Here is a 24,182-nt window from a genome sequence, read left to right on the forward strand (position 1 = left end):
CAGGTTTCTGTACCCGACGTGCATAACATTTTGCTTCATTCTGTTCCTCCTTCCGACAAATGACTGTTTTCCGTATTTTCCCGTACACAACATTGAAAATGGATTCGTCCGTCCACAAAACCCCGTTCCACTGCCGAAATGTCGATCCCCGGTACATTCGTGCCCACCGTAGTCGATTGCCTTTGTTCAACATGGAAAGAAAGGGTTTACGTTTCGCCTTGTACACTCGGTAACCGCATCGCTGTAGGTAACGGCGAATGGTTCTGGTTGACACTTCAATGTGAAAGCGTTCTCGAGTCCACAGTCGTAATTCGGCCACAGAAACATGATTGTTGGTCTGGATATAGTTCCTAAATATCCGTAGGTCACGCACGCTCAGCAGGCGTTTTCGACCGGGGGCCTTACCTGGCTCTGTAGTACCCGTATTTTGGTGGTGTTTGATGATGCAGTGGACGGTTGACTTGGGTAAGTTCAGTTGGCGCCCTATTTCCCGTTCACTGAGTCCATCTCGTTGCAACTCCACCACTCTTCTCCTCACGGTGTTGTCAATAGGTTTGCCCCTGGCCATGGTGATGATGCACTGCGGTTCCTCGGTGCACAGCACGCGCTTATATACGGCGGACTCCCTTATCGTGTCCGTGACGTCATGCTTCCGTCGAATGCGCCACTATCTGGAATTTTCCGTATGGGTCTGGTGCCTGGTCGAAGTTCAATGTCACGCGTATAGTTCCCCGTTTTCGTTCTTTATGTGACCTTGGGTGCAACATGCTGGGATCACGATTCTTGCCTGCTCACACGCCTCCTCTTACACACTTGCGTCACTTCTGCGGGTCACCCATTCCACCGCCTATGCCTCTGTGCATTTAATCACGTATTCCTTTCTGGTCGAACTTCATTGTCACCAAGGTTGTACCTCTAAAATCTCCTATTTTATTTGTGGAGAAGAGCTTGAAAGAATAAACTTTATTAAGGACCTAGGCATTATTATGGATCGTAATATGATGTTTAACAAACATGTATTATACATGGTAAACAATGCATTTAGATCATTAGGTTTTCTTATAAGAAATACGAGGAATCTAACTAATGTAGACAGTATTTCTCTCTTGTATAATGCATTAGTTAGAAGTAAGCTTCAATATGGTTCTAATGTTTGGTTTACATATTATGAATCTCAGGAGATGGTAAATGAAAGAATTCAAAAATGATTTTTAAGATATTTGTATTATGGGTTGGCAACTAAGTTCCCGCCGTTTTTTAAGGAAGGTGTTAAAAGGTTAGTTTTCAATAAACAGATACAAGTAGTTAATCAATAATGTATTCTCCTGTGTTGTTTACAACGTTCAACAAGGTTTTCAATACCTCGTCGGTAGAAAAAGTCATCCAACCAAGCTCTCAATTCTGCATCAGTATTGAACGAAACTCCCCGCATAGCATTTGAAAGAGATCGAAAGAGGTGAAAATCCGTTGGTGCCAAATCGGGAGAGTATGGTGGGTGTGGCAGCACTTCCCAACCATGAGCTTGAATGGCGTCCTTGGTCATATTGGCGATATGAGGGCGGGCTTTGTGCAGCAAAAGAACACCATGCTGCCGATTCGGTCTTTTCTCTTGAATAGCCGTGTTGAGTCGTTCCATTTGTTGCACATAAGAGTTCCGCGGTGATCGTTTGGTTCCTTTCAAGCAATTCGAAATGGAGAATCCCTTCCCAGTCCCACCATACGCACAACATCGTTTTACGCGGATGAAGTTCCTGTTTCGCGCGTGGGGTCGCTTGTTTCCCGGGGCTCAGCCATTCCTTACGCCGCTTCATATTCATGTAAAGGCACCATTTTTCATCGCCAGTAACGATTCGGTGAAGAAATCGTTCCTTGTGTCCATGGGTTGCACGGTGCCGAGCAAGCAAACCAGCGGAGATTGTGGCTCGTTGATTTTTGTTGGTGACACTTAAAGTGTGAGGCACCCATGCTCCACACTTCTGAACCTTTCCCATCTAGTGCAGATGCTTCTTTACAGTAGTGTGGGAGCAACCCATTGTCTCTGCCAGTTCCCTTGTTGTTTGACGCGGATTTTCATGCAACAGGTGGTTCAATCGCTCTTCATCGAACTCAACTGGACGGCCAGAACGAGATGCGTCTTTGAGGTCAAAATTTCCTTTTTTGAACTTCGCATACCAATCACGGGCGGTTCTTTCAGCTATAGCACCCACTCCATACACAGCACAAATGTTGCGAGCAGCTTCTGCGGCCTTAGAACCTTGATTAAAGGCAAAAAGGAGGAGGTGTCGAAAATGCTCATTCTTCTCAACTTGACATTCCATTTTAATGATCTGTAAATAACAAAAAAATGTGTCTTAGTAACAAAGAAACATAAATTTAGGTAGAACAATATATTCTCTTTCGCATGATGTACACCTTCGTGCCAAACGTATTTAATGTCATAGAGATTTTTCCAATTAAAAAAAACGGCGGGAACTTAGTTGCCAACCCATACAAAAGGTATAATATACCATCATATTATAATAACCTATCATTATGAGTTTAATGAGTTTAATTATGAAAGTCTTATTAATGGAAGGGAAATAACACAACAAATATTTCTGTACAAAACAAAGACTGGCATCATAGATAACCATACTTTTCTCCAAATGTTATGTTTCAATGCTATGAAATGTGGCTTAGGGCTGCGGCAATTGATGTCTTATGATATTCCTAAAACAGAAAAATTCAAGAATTCACCATTATTTAGAATGTCCTTTGCGTACAACAAAATATCTATATTGCAATATAATCTTGATTTCAGTATCTCAATCAATGAGTACAAAAGAATATTAAGACAAGTGTTTACAACATAAATTATCAGATTTAGTGTTGTACTTAGCAACATACGCATATGAATAAAAATGACATCTTGTTTGTTTTTTGGGTTTTTTAGTCTTGTTTTGTATTACTTTGGGTGAACCGCTTCTAAATTACTAATTGGGTGTTATATTATTCTATAGTATAGTTTAGTAATTTATATTACATTATATTTGTGTATGTGTTTTATCTGTGTTATGTCTCACTGTATTATATTATGTGTTTCATTTGTTTTTGTTGGCCACCTTTTGTAAAAGGAGATAATTTCTCCGTAAATAAATAAATAAATAAATAATTGGTATAGAAGAGGCATATTACAATAGGGAAGGAGTTTCGAAAATTTTAAAAAATATATGAAATTCATATTTAAATGATTGCATAGTAAACATATGGATACAGTAGTATTTTATACAGTCCAGCACGTTATTGTATTTTATTTTCTGATTGATATTGCTTTTGTGAATTATCATTTTGAATACTGTAATAACACTGCTAATTACACTAAAAATGGAAAACTTCGAAAATTACTTATATAAAGAGATACTAAAAAATGAACAGAGAGAGCAACAGTTATATTTTTTCTCGTTCCCTCCGTGTCAATAATTAAATACAACATTCCTTAATTGTCACTTTTAATGATAAGAGCGTGTATGTTAAGCAGTGAATTATTGAGAGGAAGAGAAACAAGAACATTGTTGAGACATTCGTATGGGCCTTATTCGATACGAAATGTCAAGTCAAATTTCTACATTGCTTTTCATAACAGAAGGTAGACTTCTTATTAATCACAAAGAGAAAACGAAGCTAGCAAAGTTTTGCTAATACGTATTAGTTGTACACATTGTACGCATTTATGCAAAAATATTATTGAAGCCAAATGATGATGATAAATGCTGACGTTCAATACCCTCTCTCTTCCTAAACAAACCAGAAGTATTTGACCGTAATATGCTCCCTGGAGAAATGGGGAAAATACATAATTAAATATAAAAATAAATTAAAGTATAAGGTATTCGCATTGTATCGGAAGCTGTATGCTAATGAGTGAGGTTAACTAGAGGGTATACGGCGTATACTCTTGACTACAGTCTGTCTATAGGCTTCCAGTAACTCTTAATTACTTTCCAATTGCTAATAACCGTGAGTTACTTAACTTTATCTGCGTTACTTTTGAACCAAGTAACTATAACTCTGTTACTTTTAAAAAGTAACTTTCCGAACACTGTTACACACACACACAAGGATAATAAAGGCACGAACTTCCCAAGTTATGGAACTAGAGACAGCTGAAAATGACCTTGGATATGATTGAGCATCTCAAACAAAAACAGAAGAGAATCATGTCACCCGATTGTGTCACCCAAAATCTGTTGACGAGGATTGTCCTTCACCAGTCAGGTGACGCTTTGGGAGAACACAATGTGTCCAGCTCCAGTAAACATGTTTGTACGTCCTCCAGGAGGGAGAATGATGAAATTTGATTTTGCAGTTAGGACCAAAGCATTCCTTTACGCCACATTTCCCCCTGCCCGGCCGATTCGATCGACTCCATTACCGTGTAATGACTTAACTTCCTGTCCGGCAAGACAAAAGGAAATAGGGCGGGCGCTGGAGACTCCCGTTTTCCAGTTCAATGCGTTCTTGTGTGAGGCGAAAGCAATGAGTGTTTTCCAGGTATTCGAAGCTGCTTCTCCAGGCACTCGCCCAGTTCCCTTCCTGGACTCCATGTTTTGCATTCATCGATGTTTCTCATTTGCTGCTTTCCTTAGCAATGGACGACTGTCGCCATGCATCGTACCTTCCTTCTTCCGTTAATGTTCTCCATCCCTCCCTCCCTCCCACTCTCTCTCTCTCTCTCTCTCTCTATATATATATATATATATATAAACTTTTCCTCATTTTCCTCATAGGCTCATTCTTTCTATATATCTCTGTTACCTTCTCTTTCACTGTTTGACTCCCTCTTTCTCTCATTCTATCGGTCTATGTTACTCACTGTCTCTCTCTCTCTCTCTCTCTCTCTTTCTCTCTTTATATATCTATTAACTCTCTCATTTTCTGTTTCCCGTACACTCCTCTTCGGCTCACTATTTCTCCGTTTGACACATTTCTCTGCTTCTCTAACTTACATATGTAACCTTCTCTCTCTTCTTATCACTAACTATCTATATCCCTCCTCACTCTATCTATGTTACTTCCTCATCGTCTGTTTATCTCTCTCTCTCTCTCTCTCTCTCTCTCTCTCTCTCTCTCTCTATCTATCTATCTATCTATCTCTGTCTCTCTCTATCTCTCTCTCTCTCTCTCTCTCTCTATCTCTGTCTCTCTCTATTTCTCTCTCTCTCTCTCTGTCTATATCATCTATTAACTGTTCCTCTAAAACTCACTCTTCCTATATTTTTCTGTTACTTTCTCCCTTTATATGATCCCCTCGTTCTCTCAATCTATTGGTCTATCTTACTCCCTCTTTCTCTGTTATGTTCTTTCTCTCACAATCTCTCTATCCATCAGTGTACCTTACTCACTATTTCTATGCTTGACTCTCATCTTCTGTTTCTCACACACTCTCTCTGATTTCAACTTCTCTGTTTGACGCCTCTTTCTCTAATTCTTTAAAAATCTGACATACTTTCTCTCTTTACATATCTGACATCTCACTCTTTCCCTGTTTGACTATCTGTCTGTATATTTCTGTGGATCAGAACTTTTGTGATCGATTTCCTACCGAAGGATCCGGGTTTGCACCCCGGCCTGGGCAAGGTTGTATCTTTGTAAGTGTCTCTTCCTCAATTTCATCTAATCATTTTACATCCTCGTCATTGCTAGTAGCAAGAAGTGGCAGAAAAGCAGCCAGATATATAAAAAAATATTTTTAAAATGCAATTTGAATTTTATTTCATGTCTAGTCTCTTTCTCCGCTTCCTCGACATTTCTCTGACACTTTGTGTCCTTTGCATACTCTCTAATCTTCTTCTCCACCTTATGGTTTTCGCAGCAGTGGAAAATGCAATGTGTTCATCAAATCTGAGTTACACTCCAGATTTTTTATGATAGATATGACTGTCTCTTTTTTTCAAACTTGCAAATCTCATCTTTCAAAATGCTACTGCTCTTTTTATACTGAGAGTACATACTTACGCACATGTCCCTTAAAATTTGTTTTTAAAAGGATCGAAAAACATTCGCGAACTACCAGAGACTGACGTATTGCACAACGATAACCCATATAATGCGACCAAGAATGCGACCAGCATAACTTTGAGACTTCGGAACTCATTTCTCGAATCGATATCCTCTTTCGTTCCCTCACCCCTACCACGTCTCCCCTCAACCCCTTTCCCTCAAGTTAACTCGATTATTGTCTCGGTGTTTCTACAAATTGAACGTGTCCCTGGAAGCCAGGATTTTTATCAAATGTTGGCAATCGATAATTGGTTGAGACAAGTTGTCGGTCGGGCTCTGAATTTTATCCCTCTCCTGCAAGACGGGGAGCTCTATCTCAAAGAGTAAACAAGGGTCTCCGGTCGCACGAATATAATTTGTTTGTTTGCACGCGTACCCCGGTATAATTAGCCCTTATCTAAGACGGTCTCTACGTTGGGTAGGGAATTGCTAATCAAACGAGGTGAATGTAGTTGAAGTGAGATGGTCTTGCAGTAAGTTACAGGGAAGTTTTGTGGGTACTATAGGCCCCATCATTTATGGAGGTGGATGGAAGTTTCACAAAAAAGGCCTTCTAAGCGAATTTTCACACATCGTATCTTTAATAAAACACTTTGTTTGAGTTTGAATCTTTGTTCGAAGAAGACCCGGTTAGAAGCTGGAAACGTTGCGTTGATAGTGTGTTATTTTATATGAAGGCTACCCCCAGAACAACCCCCCACCCCCAACATTAATTTCGCAGACTCTAAGTTATTGACATATATATTCGTAAACAAAGGTCCTAGACAGGTAATGTGTTTTTAGTCTTAATCCTCATTAGATGGGCTATAAAAAAGAGAAGATTCTGTTTACGTTTTCGATAATGTCAGTGGTTTTGCAGTAATTTAAAGAATAATGTTTAAAAAATGGATTTTTCTAGCACTTTTTAAAGTTTTTGCATTGTAACTTTTGAACAAAATAAAAGACAAGAAAGTGTTACCATTTTATCCATGATTTTCACCACGGTTTGTGATAGTGTAGTCGTTAAAGTAATCACCTTTTGATAATCCTTCAGTTTTCGGCAACACTGTTACCTTTTCTTTAATTATTGCATTCGTTTTGATCCGATTTCAAATTTCGTAGGTTCCATTCCACTGAAGCACATTGGACAGACTCTCACATTCTCGCTGTCTCTTCGTGACTGGTATCAAGGCTCAGGGGGAACGACAACCTGACTAATAAGTAGGACTCGAAGCCTGTTTTTGGTGCATTTTTCTTCATTTTTGAGGTTTCTTTTTCTCCTCCCCTGTTGTTTAATGTAAATGCATTTGCTAGCATAACTTCCATTTTTAAATTTCCTGACATGGTCTCTTTAGCAACATTGCCATTAATCAAAATGTAATAGCATAACATTATTTTTAACTTAAATGCTTTGCAATGAATTAAATAATGAAATGTGGTAAATTTATTTTTTCCACATAAAACTTTGTAAAACCTGCTTTGAGATTCCCTTGCTGGCCACTATTATCGCTTTAATCTGTGGTTTTAAATTAAATTTATTCACAATGTGAAAGAAATATAGTCTGACGCACTCGAGACACAACTGTATTTTCAGATGCTGACCGACTTCTGTGTCGAGCAAGGCCAAATTTGAAAGGATGTGAATGCCTTGAACAGAAAGAGCTTTCGGTGTATATTATGTAACCTTGAAGTAAAAATAGAGAGAACTACGTTAACCCTTAATTCCTTTTCTATTTGCTTCAGTGTTAAAACAGGTTATTCCGGTTATTTTTAAAAATGATTTTAAGATCAGTTCACGGGTCATTTTTAAAAGATTTTTTTGGTCATCAACTTCCAAGCTTTACTAATAAGTAATAGAGTTAATCGTTTGTCGTCTTTTCCTTTCAGATCCGCAATGCACGGAAAGGCATGGATTATTCTGTGAGCCCCACTGCAGACCCAACGGACGTATTGGAAGTGACCGGCAGCTTGGAATATGACTGGCCCTCGGCGGAATCGTTTGACGCGGACTGCAACCGCTCCGTCTTCTGCAACGACTCCCTCTTCAACAACGCATCCAATGCCACGGGACCCCTCGAGGAGCCCCTGGCAGACATCATCGTCATGGGCGTGACGTCAGTGATACTTGGCTTGATGATTCTCATCACAGTCATCGGTAGGTGTTTTTATTTTTACAAGGGCTGCAGGCAAACATAATTTGCATTGAAAATAACACTTTCTTAGAGTTAATATACATTACCACAACTTCTCAATCCCCCCCTCTTGCTAATTACCCCAGAAAATTCAAATTGTTTGGCATACTCAAGACTGGTTTAGGGGGAATATTTCCTTAATCATTTTTATTGGCAGCACGCTACGACGCCAGAAGTCCTGATTCGAATCTCGGTCTAAGATTGAGTTTCCTTTGAGACTGTCCCTTCATTAGTTTCTTCATATTATATCTCATCCTCATCTTCGCAATTAGCCAAAAGTGGCAGAAAAGTGAAGTAAAGTCAATCAAATCAGTCACTCAATATGCAAAACCAAATATTGATTATGTAGTTTATAATATGACTTATATTGTAACTTATATATGTAGCATAACTAAAGTTAAGAATATGTTTCTACAAAGTCATAAATGGAAAATTAAGATCCGAATTTCTACTCACAGAATTTAACTTCAGAGTGTCCTCTCGATAGACCCGAAAAACTTAATTGTTCCACAACACTACCACTAGGCTATCTCTTATACAGCGCTCTCTGTTCCATAGGCTGCCCCAGTTCTACCATAAACTGCCTGCAAATATTGACGCTTTCTCCCCGGAAAGTATTTTCCGTTCGTCATTTACAATTCATCTGCAGATCTTTTGATTGTCTATATCTTGTTTATATCTTTTCATGTTTATGTTTAACTTTCTTGTTTTTTTTATGTTTATTTTTACTTCAAACCATCTTGACTTATTCTTGTTTATTTATTACAGTTTCAGTGTAAAATGGCTATTACAAATGCTGTATCTAAAACTTCGAATAAATAAATAAATAATATATATTGCTTTGTATATATTAATATAATTCATTATATAATACACATATAATTCATGTGCCATAGGTTTATGAATGTATTTCTATTTCTTTAATATTTTATGTTACAACGAGAAGTAATTTTTAAATATATACATACATACATTCATACACATATACATATACACCACATACATATATATATATATATATATATATACATACATATATATATATATATATATATATAATTACATGTATATCGTCATGTGAAGTTTCTGAAATTAGAGTATAAAATGCATTTCGAACTAAAATGTATTTGAACAACAAGGGAGTATTTCAATGATTTCAACAACATATAAAATTAACAGGAAGGTCATGGACTATGTGTCAATATTTATTAAATAAACATTTTTTTCAAATATGATACTTCTAAGGGGTATATTATTAGATTTATATTCAGCTTATTGTATATCACAACAAGTATATTGAATTAGAAATTTATTGAGTAACTTACCAGGGAAAAATAACAATATTTTTGCACCCCCCCCCCCCAAATATCCTCCTACTGTATTAGACTTGATACTGACAGCAATTGTATATCGTCGACAACTTCCTCTTTATTGCTTCAGTAATATCAGTAGCTAGGCTACATGTAGTCAAATGAGCTGCCTGAAGGTATAAAAGTAGTCATCTAACAAATTAGTAAGTGGCGGTCAGTTATACAAACAGGTGAATATCCCACGTGCGCTTTCCTTTGGGAGGGAAAGGGAGAGATGAGGATAAAAACCAATTCTGCCTATCTCTTTATTTGCAGAATAATTCTCAGCTGAGAATTCTTGCTCAAATCTCATTCCGTGAAAGAGTCCGGAATCCAATACGATTTTCCTTATAGTGCCAATTCATAAGTGCAGTGATGGCAGCTACTAATAAAATTATCTTCGCATTCCTACCTATCTAGGTTAATCGTAACGATGAATATAAATGGATGTATAATGGCATAGACGATGGAACAAACGAAAGGTAACATGCATATGGTCGAGACTCGAATATAGAAACGATACTATGCATGAGGCCTTGGGTTGGAATCCCAGTTTGCACATGACGTTCTCCGTTCACTTCATTAATTTGAACGAATCATTACTCATCCTTATTGTCTATATTAGCCAAAAGTGGCATAAAAGTGAGGCTAGATAACAAAATCTAATCAAGTTAAATCAAAATAGAATCTTTGTTAGTTAAATTGTGAGTCATCTACTAAATGTGTCTACACTATATGCGCGTGTGTGTTTGTACCTATGTGCATACACACACACACACTTGTGTATTGTATATATATATATATGTGTGTGTGTGTGTGTGCAAACAAACATTTGATATAGTCCCCACTTCTTGCAACAGAAACTGACAGGACCATTTCAACTGCCATCCTAAGCATGTTTTTCTTTCTCTCCTTAGGGCAATCTGGCTGGCATGAACGAAAACCGATTATTTCTTCTGTAGTTCGCCCTTGCATGATTTCCCGTCGCGTTTGACATTATTACTGTACAAACTATCGACGTTAACTCATCACCCGTGATAGTTTCTGTGGTAAAGGGTTTGAAAGCTACGACGTCGCTCTTATCTTTGACGTGACAAGTGTTTATAACTGTTCACTTAAGATATAAAACATGCTGTAGGTATTTCCTCCGTGTAATCAAGTGTCGTACAAGACTATCTAAAACTAATTAGAACAGTGGTTCCAACCTTCGTGAGACCGCAGCCCGGTGGTATTTCTAGTAGTCGATGACCCGATCCCAACAATTTTACTTGTAAATATCTTTCCGATTTCTAAAATGTAATATTCCCTCATTCATTCATCATTCTCTTCCTTAATAAGTAGGCTTTTCAATGCAACCTGGAGGCTTTCCGAACTTACACCTTACGCTTTATGCCCAGTGTAAAAATATCCATTTGATTAAGTATCATCTATCATAAGATATCTTCTTCATCCACGGATCCTTTCCCTGTTACAATTTATTCCAGTGTCTTAACCTGTCCCCCAATCAATTTATTCATTTTTTTTTGGGGGGGGTCACTTTCCAGCATTGCTCTTCTTTCACCAACACTTTCCAACACAGTTTTATTTCTTACTTTGTCTATTTCACACACTCCGTTCATCACCATAACCACATTTCTAAAGCTTCTAGTCTCTTTTCTTCGCCATACAAAACGAAGAAAACACTTCATTGGTCTATTAGAATGCTGCAGGAATAGAATTTCGCTCGAGCGCCAGATAGTTTGCACTAACGACGCTAGATAGAGTCCGGGATTGAGAGCTTCTTCGCTCGGGTGAATAACGTTCGAACAGCAAAACGAGCCGTATTCACGAAGCCCAGTAGTACACGTATAGCAGTAATTTGTGTGTGGTAATGGGCCCTCAATTATGGATCGTGAAATACAGTAAAATTGAAATTTAAGTTAACATAGTCATCATATCCATGTTAAAATGAAGTCCGGGTAAAGTTACTAATACACAGTGATATATGAAAATGAAAGGTGATTGTGGGCTGAAACTGCCAAGGCGACATTTTTAGGAACACGTGTCTGCAATTATTGTCACGTTAAAATGATATTGGATTGTATACACTCGAGGGTGGGTGACTCTAACGAGTACGAGCGAGAAAAAGTGGTTCCATGCAGGACTATAGTCGCTTTCTTAGTTGTTTTTTCAAAAACACAAAACACACTTCTTCATCTATTAATATATACGAGGGAGAATAAAATAAAAAACCTTAATAGTCCAATAAAAGTTATAGAACAGATATACCGGTCAGAACGACGTCAATGGTGCAACACTGATCAGAAGAGCTTCAAAACGCCATTTTATGATTTTAAATATGGTACATCTCCCAGACACATGCACCGGTGACGAGCTGTGATTTATTTTCCCCTGCAAGACTAAAACTTATAGACATTCTACGGCAAATTAAAATTCAATATCTCTATGTGTGCACCAGCAAGTTTACATATTGAAGAGATAGTTCGACAATTGCCTCAGTTCCCAGACAGATGGATAGAATGATCTTTGCGGTGGCTCATTAAGTGACTGCAGGTGCATCTACCAAAGATTCTTCCTCTTCTTGAGGTACACAGGCACTAACTCAGACTGGAAAATATCAGCAATAGGTCCGTTCTAGAATGCAGCAAACTTGTGCAACACTACATACAGAAATCTACTAGATAAAAACAAAAACAAATTAAAGTTTTCGTTTGACTGTCCATCATATATGTCCTTGAAATTCAGCATAAGTAAATAAATTGTAACGAGCAATAATTGGATTATGTCTATTTTGACTAACATTAAGTTCGTTATCAACCACTGGATATGATGAAATCTTCCGGTTTCCTCAGGCCAAAATCACTAAATTAATTCGCTAAGTGCTGATTTCCATTGGCATGTTGTATTTTGATCATAAAAAATTCCAATTATTACAATGTACGCACAGCAAAATATTTCTTAATGGAAATTTATGCTCAAGCTAAAATGGTATTTTTCAGGAAAACCTCTCGTGGCTTGAAACCAAGGTTTGCCGGCAGACAAATACTGATGAACAGAATGCATTGTTTCTCTAGCAATTCTGATAATAGAATTGGATAAACATGGGAACACAACATCAAACATATTTTAAGCTTTAGCTTACTTCTTTCTTCATGAGGCTTTCGTCTCGGTTGTTTGCCGCGAGGAACATAATGCAAAATTAAATAGAATACTGTTTTGAGTTTGATTTGTAGACATTTGTAACAGATTTCACCAGAGGACACGTACTTCACACAAACAAGAAAAAAATGCAGATTCCATTACACAAACAACATCTTTCATGTGGTGCACAACGTAACGTGATTTGAAAGTAATTCATTATCTAATTTGTCGATGTGGAACGAGTTCATGTATTTCAAAATGGGTGTGAATTTCCCTCCACACAGTTTATACAAGGTTTAGCCGTACACTTTCACAGCGTGTAGAGAACATCAAGGCAAACAAACTTTCTTGATAATGTTTTGCGCTTTCAGATACTCCTGTCAAAGACGAGTCCTCGAAGAAAATTGCATTTTCTATCCTGACAACACAGATTGACCGATCTTATATTTTTTCTGTCGCAAAAATTACTGTACATAATGCAACGCTACTGACATAATACATGTCAGCAAGGACGCTTTTAGGTTGAAGTTGTTAGGCTTAACCATTCCCCTTGACACGCACAAAGTTCGCAATTTGGTCTTTTTTATACAAAAGAGTTGTTAACAAAATGTCAAGGCAACTTGGCTCTTAGGTGAACCTCGCCCAGCGATGAAGTCAACACAATTCAATAGTTACGACTTTACATAATTACATCATGTAATTTCGGCTTTTAGAATATCTACATAAAATAATTAAGCTTGGAAATAATAACATACTTTAAAATATTTTTCAAATACCGAAAGTAGTTAGAAAAGAGTTTTATTTTGACATCTAAAAAAATAGCAAATTTCATCCATATTGTTCGAATTTTGTTCATGACACATATTAATATATTCGTACATGCTGCAATATTAGCTTACAATGTGAGCATGACCACATTCGACTGGGGCGACACACCCCCAAATTGATGGAATCTGATAATAAAATACTTACACTATGTAGTACACACACACAATATGATATAATTTCTAAATTTGTCCTCAATTGTTTGCATTCTCATCTTGATTTGTTATTAAATCTTCCAATAGCATTAAACATTACTCTTGAATGTCACTGGCAACTGTGAATTTATAGTTGCATACATACAGGATAGAAGACACCTTTCCTGGAGGGTTGTAGCGTCGAAAAGAGCAAACCGTCATGAATGAAACTTGTTTTCCTTCTTCTCTAAATAGCTTTGAAAGTTGCCGTTATACATCTCTATACTGGTAGGCTATCACAATTGTTTCTTACATATACTGAAATGCACGTAAAAGACATGAATTAGTTTTATTTTGGGATGATATCCTTGCAATAAGAAATATAATGAGATGCAGGATATGGAAATTCACACAGAAGCTCACTTTCTAAACGATCTAGGATTTAGAATCTTATTGCAGTAGGGAATTACAAATCGATTGTTATTAAAGAGAAGAAATGTGTGTGTGTTACACGGCCATTTATTATGTTAAATTAAAGCCTTTAATTATTTTTGCATAAACTTGAGACAGAAAGTTTAAATTCTGTGGAGAAAGAAAATAATATGACTAAATTTCAAGTATATTAAATAGTTCAAATTAGTTTTAAATTCTTTGAATCGGTTTAGATTCTATGCAATATTACTTATAATAACCAATAATTGCATTATTATCCATGCAGAGTTCTGAACTTGTTTTGTTGCAAGAAAACTAGCTAAGAGTGCTTGTTGTAATTTACATTCTTACTATTAGAAGATTTGTTTAAGAAATAATAAAAAAGTTTGCCATCTGTTGGCTATATTTTCACTTCTAAAATTTCTAGTACGTTATTATCATCATAGAATTTGTTATCAGTGTAAAGTTATTTAATTTTATTTAAAATAGAACTCGCTGTAATTGCAAATGTGTTCAATGATTCGTTATCTAAGTTGAGATTGCTGAACATCGTAAAATGACTTAATCCAAAGTACTAATTAAGTATGTTTCATACAAATCTCTCCCAGAAAATAACCTCAATCATTTGATAATTTCTTTGGCTACTGTTTCGTATGAATTGTCATTCATTAGCGATATAATTCAAAATTTAAGAATTTTTTTTGTTTCCCATCTGGTCCAACAACAGTAGATGTTGATTTCAACAAGACATTCACAGGCACGACACTGTAATTGTTCGAAATGTTGTATCTTAGTCATAAATGGTAAAATTCAAATAAATAATTTATTGTTATCGAAATCGTACAAAAATTGGAATTTATGTTAATCTTTAGTATCCTTTCTTTACGTCTCAGCTTAACTCTTATAGATTAGAACCTCAATAATTGCTTAATCAACCTAACCCTTGCTCTGTGTGATATTACGCGTCTTAATACCAGTAATTTAAAATTAAAAATATATTTCTCGCGTTGCTCTAAACGGTATAAAAATGAAATGCATCCTAATATAAAATTCGGTTGTAGTATGGTCCAACTAAAATGTTAAACACTGAAAATTGTGCAATTTATTATTTGCTTCAGTTTGCATGAAATTTCGTCCATATACCCAAAGTGGACAATTTGCGTAAATATATTTTTCGTGTTTTTGGAAACGTTATCAAAATCGTAAAATGTTGTAATTCTAAGTACAGTATATGCTGCTAATTTTGACCGTTTCGCTTCTCATTCAATATCCGACGATTTAAAGGTAATACTTTTTGTTCTCTGAACAGCTTTAAACTGAACTTCCATAGGAATTATTTTACGAGATTTTAGAGCGATATAATTGTTGAAGGATATATGAAACTGGAGATACGGATACAGTACACCTTGAGTATGTTATATCTGCGATTATGATGTTGGATCGTTACTTTGTAAACCAAATTTTCCCGCCCATTTGGGGTACAAAAATGTTGTAGGAGGCTGGCACTTCTGTGCTTCGTGACTGAAAGAAAATAGCAGTTTGTTATTTTCTCAGTGTTGTAGAATCAGGTTTTATAAAGGGCGTTTGTTAACCCTAAGAAATCGTGGAAGAAATTTGGAAAGAGGAGCATGCTTGTTCATCTGAAGTGTTTCGGTAGAGAGGGTTGACTTAAGAATCAGATCATGATGAAGACCACGTAACAGAATGAGAACATGTAGACTGGTTCACGGATAAAGATGGACACTTGTTTGTGAGAAAAGGAAAGATAATGCGATAGAAATAATTTCTCTACTCGTGTGCATATATTCGCACAAGAAATAAATAAACATAAACATAATGAAACCATTTGTAATGTTGATTCAACCTATGTTTATGTTATGTTATTACTTACGTTATATTACTGTGATTTATTATAATTAGGGCTCGGAAGTTGAAGACCTATGAATTGCCAAAAAAGGACCTATAAAAAGACCTAAAAATAATAAAGAAAGGACCTAAAAACGGAAAAATTAATTAATAACTTCAGTTTTAATTACATATTTAATGAATAAAAAATAAAAAATTCTGGTGGTATGGAAAACACAGTGCGAAAAAACTATATGAATGAAATGCATCTTCTTCCAGACATTATATATTATTTAGATTAACATAATTTGAAAAATCATATTTGAAGAATCATATTTGACCTAACCACACTAGGGTTACAGAAATAGGACTTCGGATCCTATTTCAGTCGTCCAAAAATGTTTTTCTCTCGTTTCAGGGATGGTTCAAAAATATTATTATTATTTCTTTACTACAGAAAGGACGTTTAAGAGGTGATGAAATGATGATGATTCGAATTGAGAATGAGTAGTAAAAACGTAGTCGAAAGAAGGTGAAGTTGCAAAAAAAACGTTAAGACCTAAAAAAAAGACTAAAAGAAGGACCAATATGCCAAAAAAACGCCGAAAAAGGCAAAAAAGGACAAATAAAACCCACCTTTTTCTGTCCTACAATGACCAAAAATGAACATATATTATGTTGGGCCTCGTCTTCGGACACTAGAAAAGAAAAGGATTTTTCCTCAACTTCTGAGCCCTATTATAATCATTCAATGCAGATTTTCTTTGCTAAGAACATTTACAATCTTCTAAATTATGAATATTATACATTAGTATGTTTTCAAATACTATTATTAAAACGGGTTCGTGCGACATAAAATTTGATGTAGGAAAATAACTCAATGTCAACATTTAGCTAGTCTTGTAAAAACAAGAGATTACGTTAATTGGAATGTATTAAAACTTTATTTATTTTCAAAGAAAAGGTTTTCAAGAAAAGACATGCATTTAAAAAAAATTACATTGCTAAATTTACAGAAATATATGAATTATCTACTCAGTAAAATTAATTTTTTATTTCTTATTCCATATATTTCCTATTGTTATCAGTAGAAATCACTTGCAAGGAAAAAACATGTAATGCTCAAAACATAATATATTTCTATATCCATTTTATATTTTATTGTCTTCCCATGTTATATTTAAACAAAACTTCTTACATTACTGAAAATTATCATATTAATCACTTAAAAATGTTCTTTAATGCATTTGAATGTTATCGTATTACAAATAATAACTCTGGAGATAAAATATACCCCCAGGGACCTTTTAAAGGTGATGAAACAGGTATGGCTGACTAAGGGTTGATGCAATGAACCTGCATCTTATTGCAACAGTATCTAATCCTTTTTCAAACAACGGTGAATGAAGTATGGAAGATGGACAAAAAACTCCATCAGTTTCCTCATTCAATTTCAGCCTTGAAACGATAAGGGAACGTAACGTATTTCCTATACGGCATAAGCTTCCTCAAATTTGTCCCATAAGCACCTTGTGCAAGCATCGATACACTAATGTTGTACATGTAATACCCATCTTGAACGATATAAGCCATTAAACTGTGCAGTCTTGTTGAAGACGAGGCTAAGTATCCTCTAGAGCCGATGGAATTCCACTCCTCATCAAAGAAAATCCCAAAATGCGATCAGTGTCCTCTCTGTGTGTTCATTGTCTTACCGTTAATCACTCAGACAATTTCTTTCCATCGCAACGTTTCTCTAAGTTCTTGAACCATCTCAGGGTTTAATGTTAAGAAGGTTTTTCGGGTAATAAGATTTTTACGTCCTTACACGCTTCGTTTAACTTCACTGATGGAAAAACGTCCTTCACGGGATGTAATTCTCTGTCCTCTTCCATGCCAGGGCCTCTGTTGTTCCGAAGTTAAACTAGTCTCGGGTTTGGTGTAGCAGAGCTAAATATAACGAGAGCAACTAATTACTATGCTTAAATTATCAACAACGCTGTCTTTAGAACGAGCTCATGCTAATTCCATTAAAACTTCAGCTCCTTACGATTCTCTGTTTATCTCCACGACAGCGTGAGTGTTCAGTTGAAGTCACACTTGACAAATTACAGGTACTTTAGTTAATATTATAAATTTTTCGAGTAAGTTCCACCTGGTGGCACAATTGGGAACTAAATAATGTTCCGCACTAATCAGCAGAACTTAACTGAAAAGTACCTTCATCCTTTAATTAGTATTTCAGAAATTACCACGGCTCTAACGATGAAATTTCCTTATATGCTTATCAAATAGTAACTCAAAGCAGCATACTATAACTCGATCTGTCTGATTATGGGGACAAAAGTCAATCTAAAGTCACCTGTTGTTCTTTTACAAACTAATAATACGTAAAATGAGTGAATGAATGAATTAATTATAATTAGTTGGGTTGCGTCGGCACATTTTGCATCCACCTATCTAAAACCCTTACCTTAATGTTAAAAAAAGGTGTAAAGAGCTCCTTTAGAAAGGTTCGAAGTATGAGGTTGTGAAGGGACCTGCACAGGACAAACACGACACATTAAAAAGGTAATGATAGCTTCTCAGAAAGCTAAAAGCATTTGTTAAAACACTGCCATCATCAACATGGATGAAACAGTTGGTAAGATTAAAAGTATGTCTAAAACTCTTTAAAGCGGAAGACTGGGAAGAGCTATTGTAACATTAATTCTTTATGCTGCTACATATTCCAAACTATTCAGAATGCAAATATGAAATACGAAGGCTTGAAAGAATTGTGAAGTATCAACTTGATGCGGTGTCCATTTTCTTGATCGGCCTAACTATTTTGCGTCTTCCACTCAACAATCAGATGTGGTGAATATCGATCGGAAACCTATCGAGTACCCAGAAACTACAATAAAATTTAAGGTACTGAAATACCTTTAGCTTACTGCGGCATATAGTATCCTAAACGGCAGGTCTGTCTGTCAATGGGTGCGAAACAAGAGATAACAAGTCAACAATCGATCCTTATGTAATATTTCAATTCTGAGAAACAACTACATCTACAAATACAAAAATGATGCGAACTGAAAGATCTTTAAAACAGATTTTATAGGTCAAACGTCTCCTTCAGGATTTACTGATATCTGTGGAATGTCCATAAGAAGTGAGATATAGGTTATATACCCTTCTCCTTAGACGACCATCTTCTCCATAAAAAAGTTTTAGCCGCACGAGAAGATGATAAAATATAGCACTGCCTGGACACTTTCGTCATAGCCCTATTTCTGTAGGGATACTAGTATGTATAGTATGCAGTATCTCACGATATCTCCCTGTTCTAAAGGAATTGTTTATATTCATTAACTTTTGTCTTTGGTAAGTTTTCAATGTATCATCTTTCCCATAGAGGACGCCTATATTTTAGTCATTAAGAAATGCTTGTAATGGTTTCTGACAAACTCAGTCACTGTTCAAAATAGCTGTTGCTGTATTTAAAACTGCTAAATCAAATCAAATTGCTGGATATTACTAACAATTACTAAGTTGTATCTTTAATTATCCTCACATTAAATATGAGTTACTTCTAGCCATTAGTTAGAGAAATGTACTTATTTTTAACATGAAGCAGCTCATGCATTAGCAAGCATACGTTATGATTTACATGTTGTTTCAAGAGGCTATAAGCAGCTGGATAATTAAATAAACTAACCGATGCTCTAACTATGCACTGCATTATTGGCTTGTTAACTTTCTCGAGCAGGTTTATGTTACTGTTTAATAAACTGACAATTGTCTTGGCAAGCTGAGGTTGGGGTGTCTTCTCGGAGAAAGAATTCTTCTCAAAGAGATTACATAACCCAATATTGAAAGAAATTCAGATATCTATAGTTCAATTTTATAGTAAGAGAATGTTACCATTAGTTATAAATGAACACATGTTCTCTATAACTGCTTTGAAAAGATTCGGTGATGTTGACAAAGATTACGTAAGGTTTCGTTCAAGATGTTTGCAAGTTCTCAAGAGAAGATCCATCACGCATTTAACGGAGTTGTAGTTTCGACAATTGCAGCGTATGAAATATGAGGTTGGCCGACGGCAATATATCTTCCAGCAGACTGAAACTTCAGATTCTGATGACCCGGCGAAATGCCGGCTGTCTGCCACTGAAATTAACCCGAAATCTAATTTCCAAAGATCTGCTTCAACCTTGAAATCTCTCCGCGTTGAACTTAAAAGCTAACGAACTCGGTAAAGTTGATTGACGAGTTGAGAACATATCATTAATATCAGCAGAACATTCACTTATTCCACGGGGGGAAACGTCCAGAAACCCAATGTAAAGACCCTTTGGAGCGTTTTTCCATAGTTACTGTACGTTTAGACAGTGTTCACTACAATCGTTATAGAAGAGTTTAGCAAATTTCGTTAAAGTTCACTGAATGCTTAGTTTAGGTTAAATACAAGCTGAACCTCCATTTTAAAATAAAAGCTATCTCTTACCCGACCTCCGTTACACGTTATGACACCAGGGGCTCCTGGTTCGAATCTCGATCTGAGCATGGGTGTTCTTTTTAAGTGCCCCTTCATCAATTTCATCATATCTTCACTCATCCTCATCTTCGAGATTAGCAAAAGTAGCAGAAAAGCGAAGTAAAATAAATCAAATTAATACATTAAAAGCTATCTCCTACCAAAGTACAATACACACACTAAAATAAGTGTACTAAAAATTCGAAGGAACGTAAAAATATATGAATTGTTGTTTACAATGACAATTATAATACAAAAACTGTAAGTAGCCGTTTGTTTGTGAATTATTGTAGGCCCTATATTTCCATTATTTATCAATGTTACCGTGAGAATCTGTCCATCATTTGTCACCATAAGAGTTTCAAGATTTACTTGAAATATTTTATTATTTCAGAGTTAATTTACGCCCTTATTCTATCCCATTAGATTAATCACAGCGATGAGGATGAAATTATGAAAATGGGGTTTCGATTATAAGAGATTCGAATTGACACAAATTATGAGTATGGGGGCTTAACACCCCAGAAACGCCCTTGAAGTAATAAAATTACAAATGTGCCTTTTGATCAAGGGACCGAGATATGTGCCCTTTTTGGTCTCAAAATGATGCTTCGCAATTTTAAAACTATGTATGTGGTATCCAAAATGCATTTGTGAAAAAGGTATCATATACAGGGTGATTATTTATGTAGTTTACAACTTCAATAAATTATAATTATTTATTGGAACCACATACAGACTTGGTTTATATGTCATTATGCTGCAAAACACTTCAAGTTTTGATTCACGTTGTGTTTAGTTGCGGACTTGATAACATGCGGCGCCACCTGTCTATCGTTGAAAATGGCGACTTTCATTGGTGCGGAAAGAGCTAAGTGAGTGTTCAAGGAATTCCCTTACCTCTGTCAGGTAGTGCGGCGGGGCGCCATCTTGTTGCCACCATATGCGCCCATCATGGTCATCTTCATCCAACTGCGGACGAAGGAAGTTCTGGAGCATATCTAGATAGACTTTGCCTGTGATGGTGCTCTCAGCAAAGAAGAATCTCCAGATTACACTCCACTCGACTTTTTTTTTGGGGGGGGGGGTTTGTGAAAGATAGGGTGTACACCCCTCCCCTACCTCATAATCTTCATGAACTTCAAGATCGCATCACAACAGCCATCTCTAATGTTACCCCTGAAATGCTGGTTAATGTTTGGCAGGAAATTGACTTTCGTTGGGATGTGTCCAGGATGACCAACGGTACACACATTGAACCATAACAGATTTCTAATAAAAAACTTGAAGTTTTGCTGCATAATGGCATATAAACCAAGTCTGTATGTGGTTCCAATAAATAATTATAAATTATTGAAGTTGTAAACTACATAAAGAATCACCCACCTTCAAAATGTTATCTTTAATTCTCAGAAGTTGGTCAAAGTTTGTTTTAAGTTAGCTTAGGAAGTCTAATCGGGGTGGACCTATAGTGTAGGGTGGAGTTCGAACCACTGTGTGCGCTACGACGCAAGGTATCCTAGGTTCGAATCCCGACCTGGCCATAGTTGTCCTTTGTCAGTCTCTCATGATCAATTTCATAATATCATCACTCATACTCATCGTCGCGATTAGCCAAAAGTGGCATAAAAGCGATATTTATTTTTAAAAAAAATTGAATCATAATGCAGTGTGTCTCCACACGCTTCCTGACAGCGTTACCATCTTTTCTCTTTATAATTGATAATACTGAAAAAAAAATTCTGAAGTTTGAACTTAATGCCTTACTATCTTAATTTATTTTTTTATTCTAGGTAACGTGTTTGTAATAGCAGCCATCTTGTTAGAGCGGAATCTCCAGAATGTGGCCAATTACCTAATAGTCTCCTTAGCGGTCGCCGACCTCATGGTAGCCTGCCTAGTTATGCCCCTTGGTGCTGTGTATGAGGTGAGGAACTTTTCTGTAAATTTTTAACATTGCATCTAATTGTATCTCTGTACTGCATCCACACAACGAAATGAGTGAACTTCACAAAGTAACTGTGGAAAGTGTCACTTTTCGCTGTGAATTTTGTTGCTGGTAATTGTAAAGTAAAAGCCAAGTAGGAAGTTCGAAAAAAAATATTCTTCTTATGGTGATGATAACTATGATGACAATAGAATTCTAAAACACAAATTGAAATATGAATTTTTCAGGGGCATAACCTGATAAGTCCAATTTTATCTATTTGATGTTACCGATGGAACAGTAGTTTTGTGTGGAGTAACTGCAGACGAAAACTAGATAAGTTCCGAGAAATGTGAAAATTTAAAAAGGAAATTTGTTTGGAAACCTGATGGTAAGAGACCAGTGCGAAGACCAAGAGGAAAATGGAGGGATAATGTTGAGACGGACCTTAGGGAAATTGGTAGGGTTGGAAAAGAATATATAGATCTTGCTCAGGATAGGGACAGATGGAAGGCCTATGTTGCTGCAGCCGTGAACCTTCGCGTTCAAGAAGGCTAGAGAGTTAGTTAGTTAGTTTATACAAGGAGAAAGTAGTGTCTGTAAAGTTTGAATTCTTTCTCTAGTAAAAACAGGAGAGTGTGACAACAGGTTTCTCCCCTGGTGGACTTATCATATGTACCTTTAATTCAAATATAAATTACTTTACTTTGAACAATGTATTACTTTTGAACAATGATAATCTTAAAGATCTTCCAGATCTAAGCGACAAGTAGCACGCAGTAGGCGACAAGCGACACGGGCGTTTCACACTGATACGACAAGCGACACAGGTTTCTTCAGGCTTTAAGCAAGCAATTTACCAGCATATGCGAACAACAGGCCGAGGCACGGTACTGAGTAAACGGCACAGTCTGAGTGACACGCGGAAAGTGCAGCTAGACTTGCCACTTGGATTCGAAAGGCTCCATGTATTACTGATGTTAGTTTCGGGGCGACACTTGTCCCTTATCGCTTTTCGCTTGTCGCACGTCGCACGTCGTTTGCCACATCAATCTGAAAGCTACCTCATATTCGAAGAGCCCATCTCACCAAGAGCGTACAGGAGGGCTTTGGGGCTTCACACCCAGGTAATACTCTTGAATTAATCAAATTAATTATATAGCAAATTTTAAATAACATAAATGTACCTTTACAAGCATACATAATACATGTGGTGTAAGGGATGACCTCAGAAAATCGTAGAAAGCAGTGGCGGCTCGAGGTCTGGCTATATGGGTGTGCACTTTAGTCTCGCGTCCAGAAGCGTTATACCACCCCTGTCAAATACTCACACACGTTTTTGCGTACATAATGATGCTTAATATATTGGCAACCCAAGTTTTGATCACCTTTCACTGAAAATGAGGCTATGACAGAGATATATTTCATGATTTCTTTTAACACTGATTTTTACAATTTTCAAATATTTCGGAAATTATCCAGCCAATCACAAGAAGAGCGATGTTATTGTGCAATATATAATTCAGCATCGATAATCTGACAAAATCATTCAAAACATAAAATACTGATCTACAATATCAATACTATTGTCTATTTGCAAAATATTAAAAAAAAAAAAAAAAAACATCCTCCTCTGCTAAGCTGATATTAATGAACAACGAGAATAATAACATTAGCATACCAAAGAAGCCGATCCAACTACCAGATGGAGGAAATCAGTTGTAATCTATCTATCTAGCTTTTGTTTATTTCCAACTTACACCGTATCCATATGTTGCTGCAGTTGCTACAGGCATT

The 24,182-nt window shown here is 36.4% G+C and overlaps 1 protein-coding gene across 1 annotated transcript in view; it reads left to right on the forward strand.

Annotated features, from left to right (window-relative positions):
• The window catches only part of LOC145986427 (5-hydroxytryptamine receptor-like), a 699,817-nt gene that overhangs the window by 610,396 nt on the left and 65,239 nt on the right, over nucleotides 1-24,182 (forward strand). Inside the window, exons 5-6 of the mRNA XM_083120442.1 lie at nucleotides 7,906-8,173; nucleotides 22,252-22,385. Coding sequence (XP_082976568.1) covers nucleotides 7,927-8,173; nucleotides 22,252-22,385 — 381 coding nt within the window. The 5' untranslated portion in view covers nucleotides 7,906-7,926. The remainder of the gene's footprint in view (nucleotides 1-7,905; nucleotides 8,174-22,251; nucleotides 22,386-24,182) is intronic.

Source organism: Lepisma saccharinum, chromosome 4 (assembly GCF_977018435.1).
Source record: "Lepisma saccharinum chromosome 4, izLepSacc3.1, whole genome shotgun sequence".
Lineage (NCBI taxonomy): Eukaryota > Metazoa > Arthropoda > Insecta > Zygentoma > Lepismatidae > Lepisma > Lepisma saccharinum.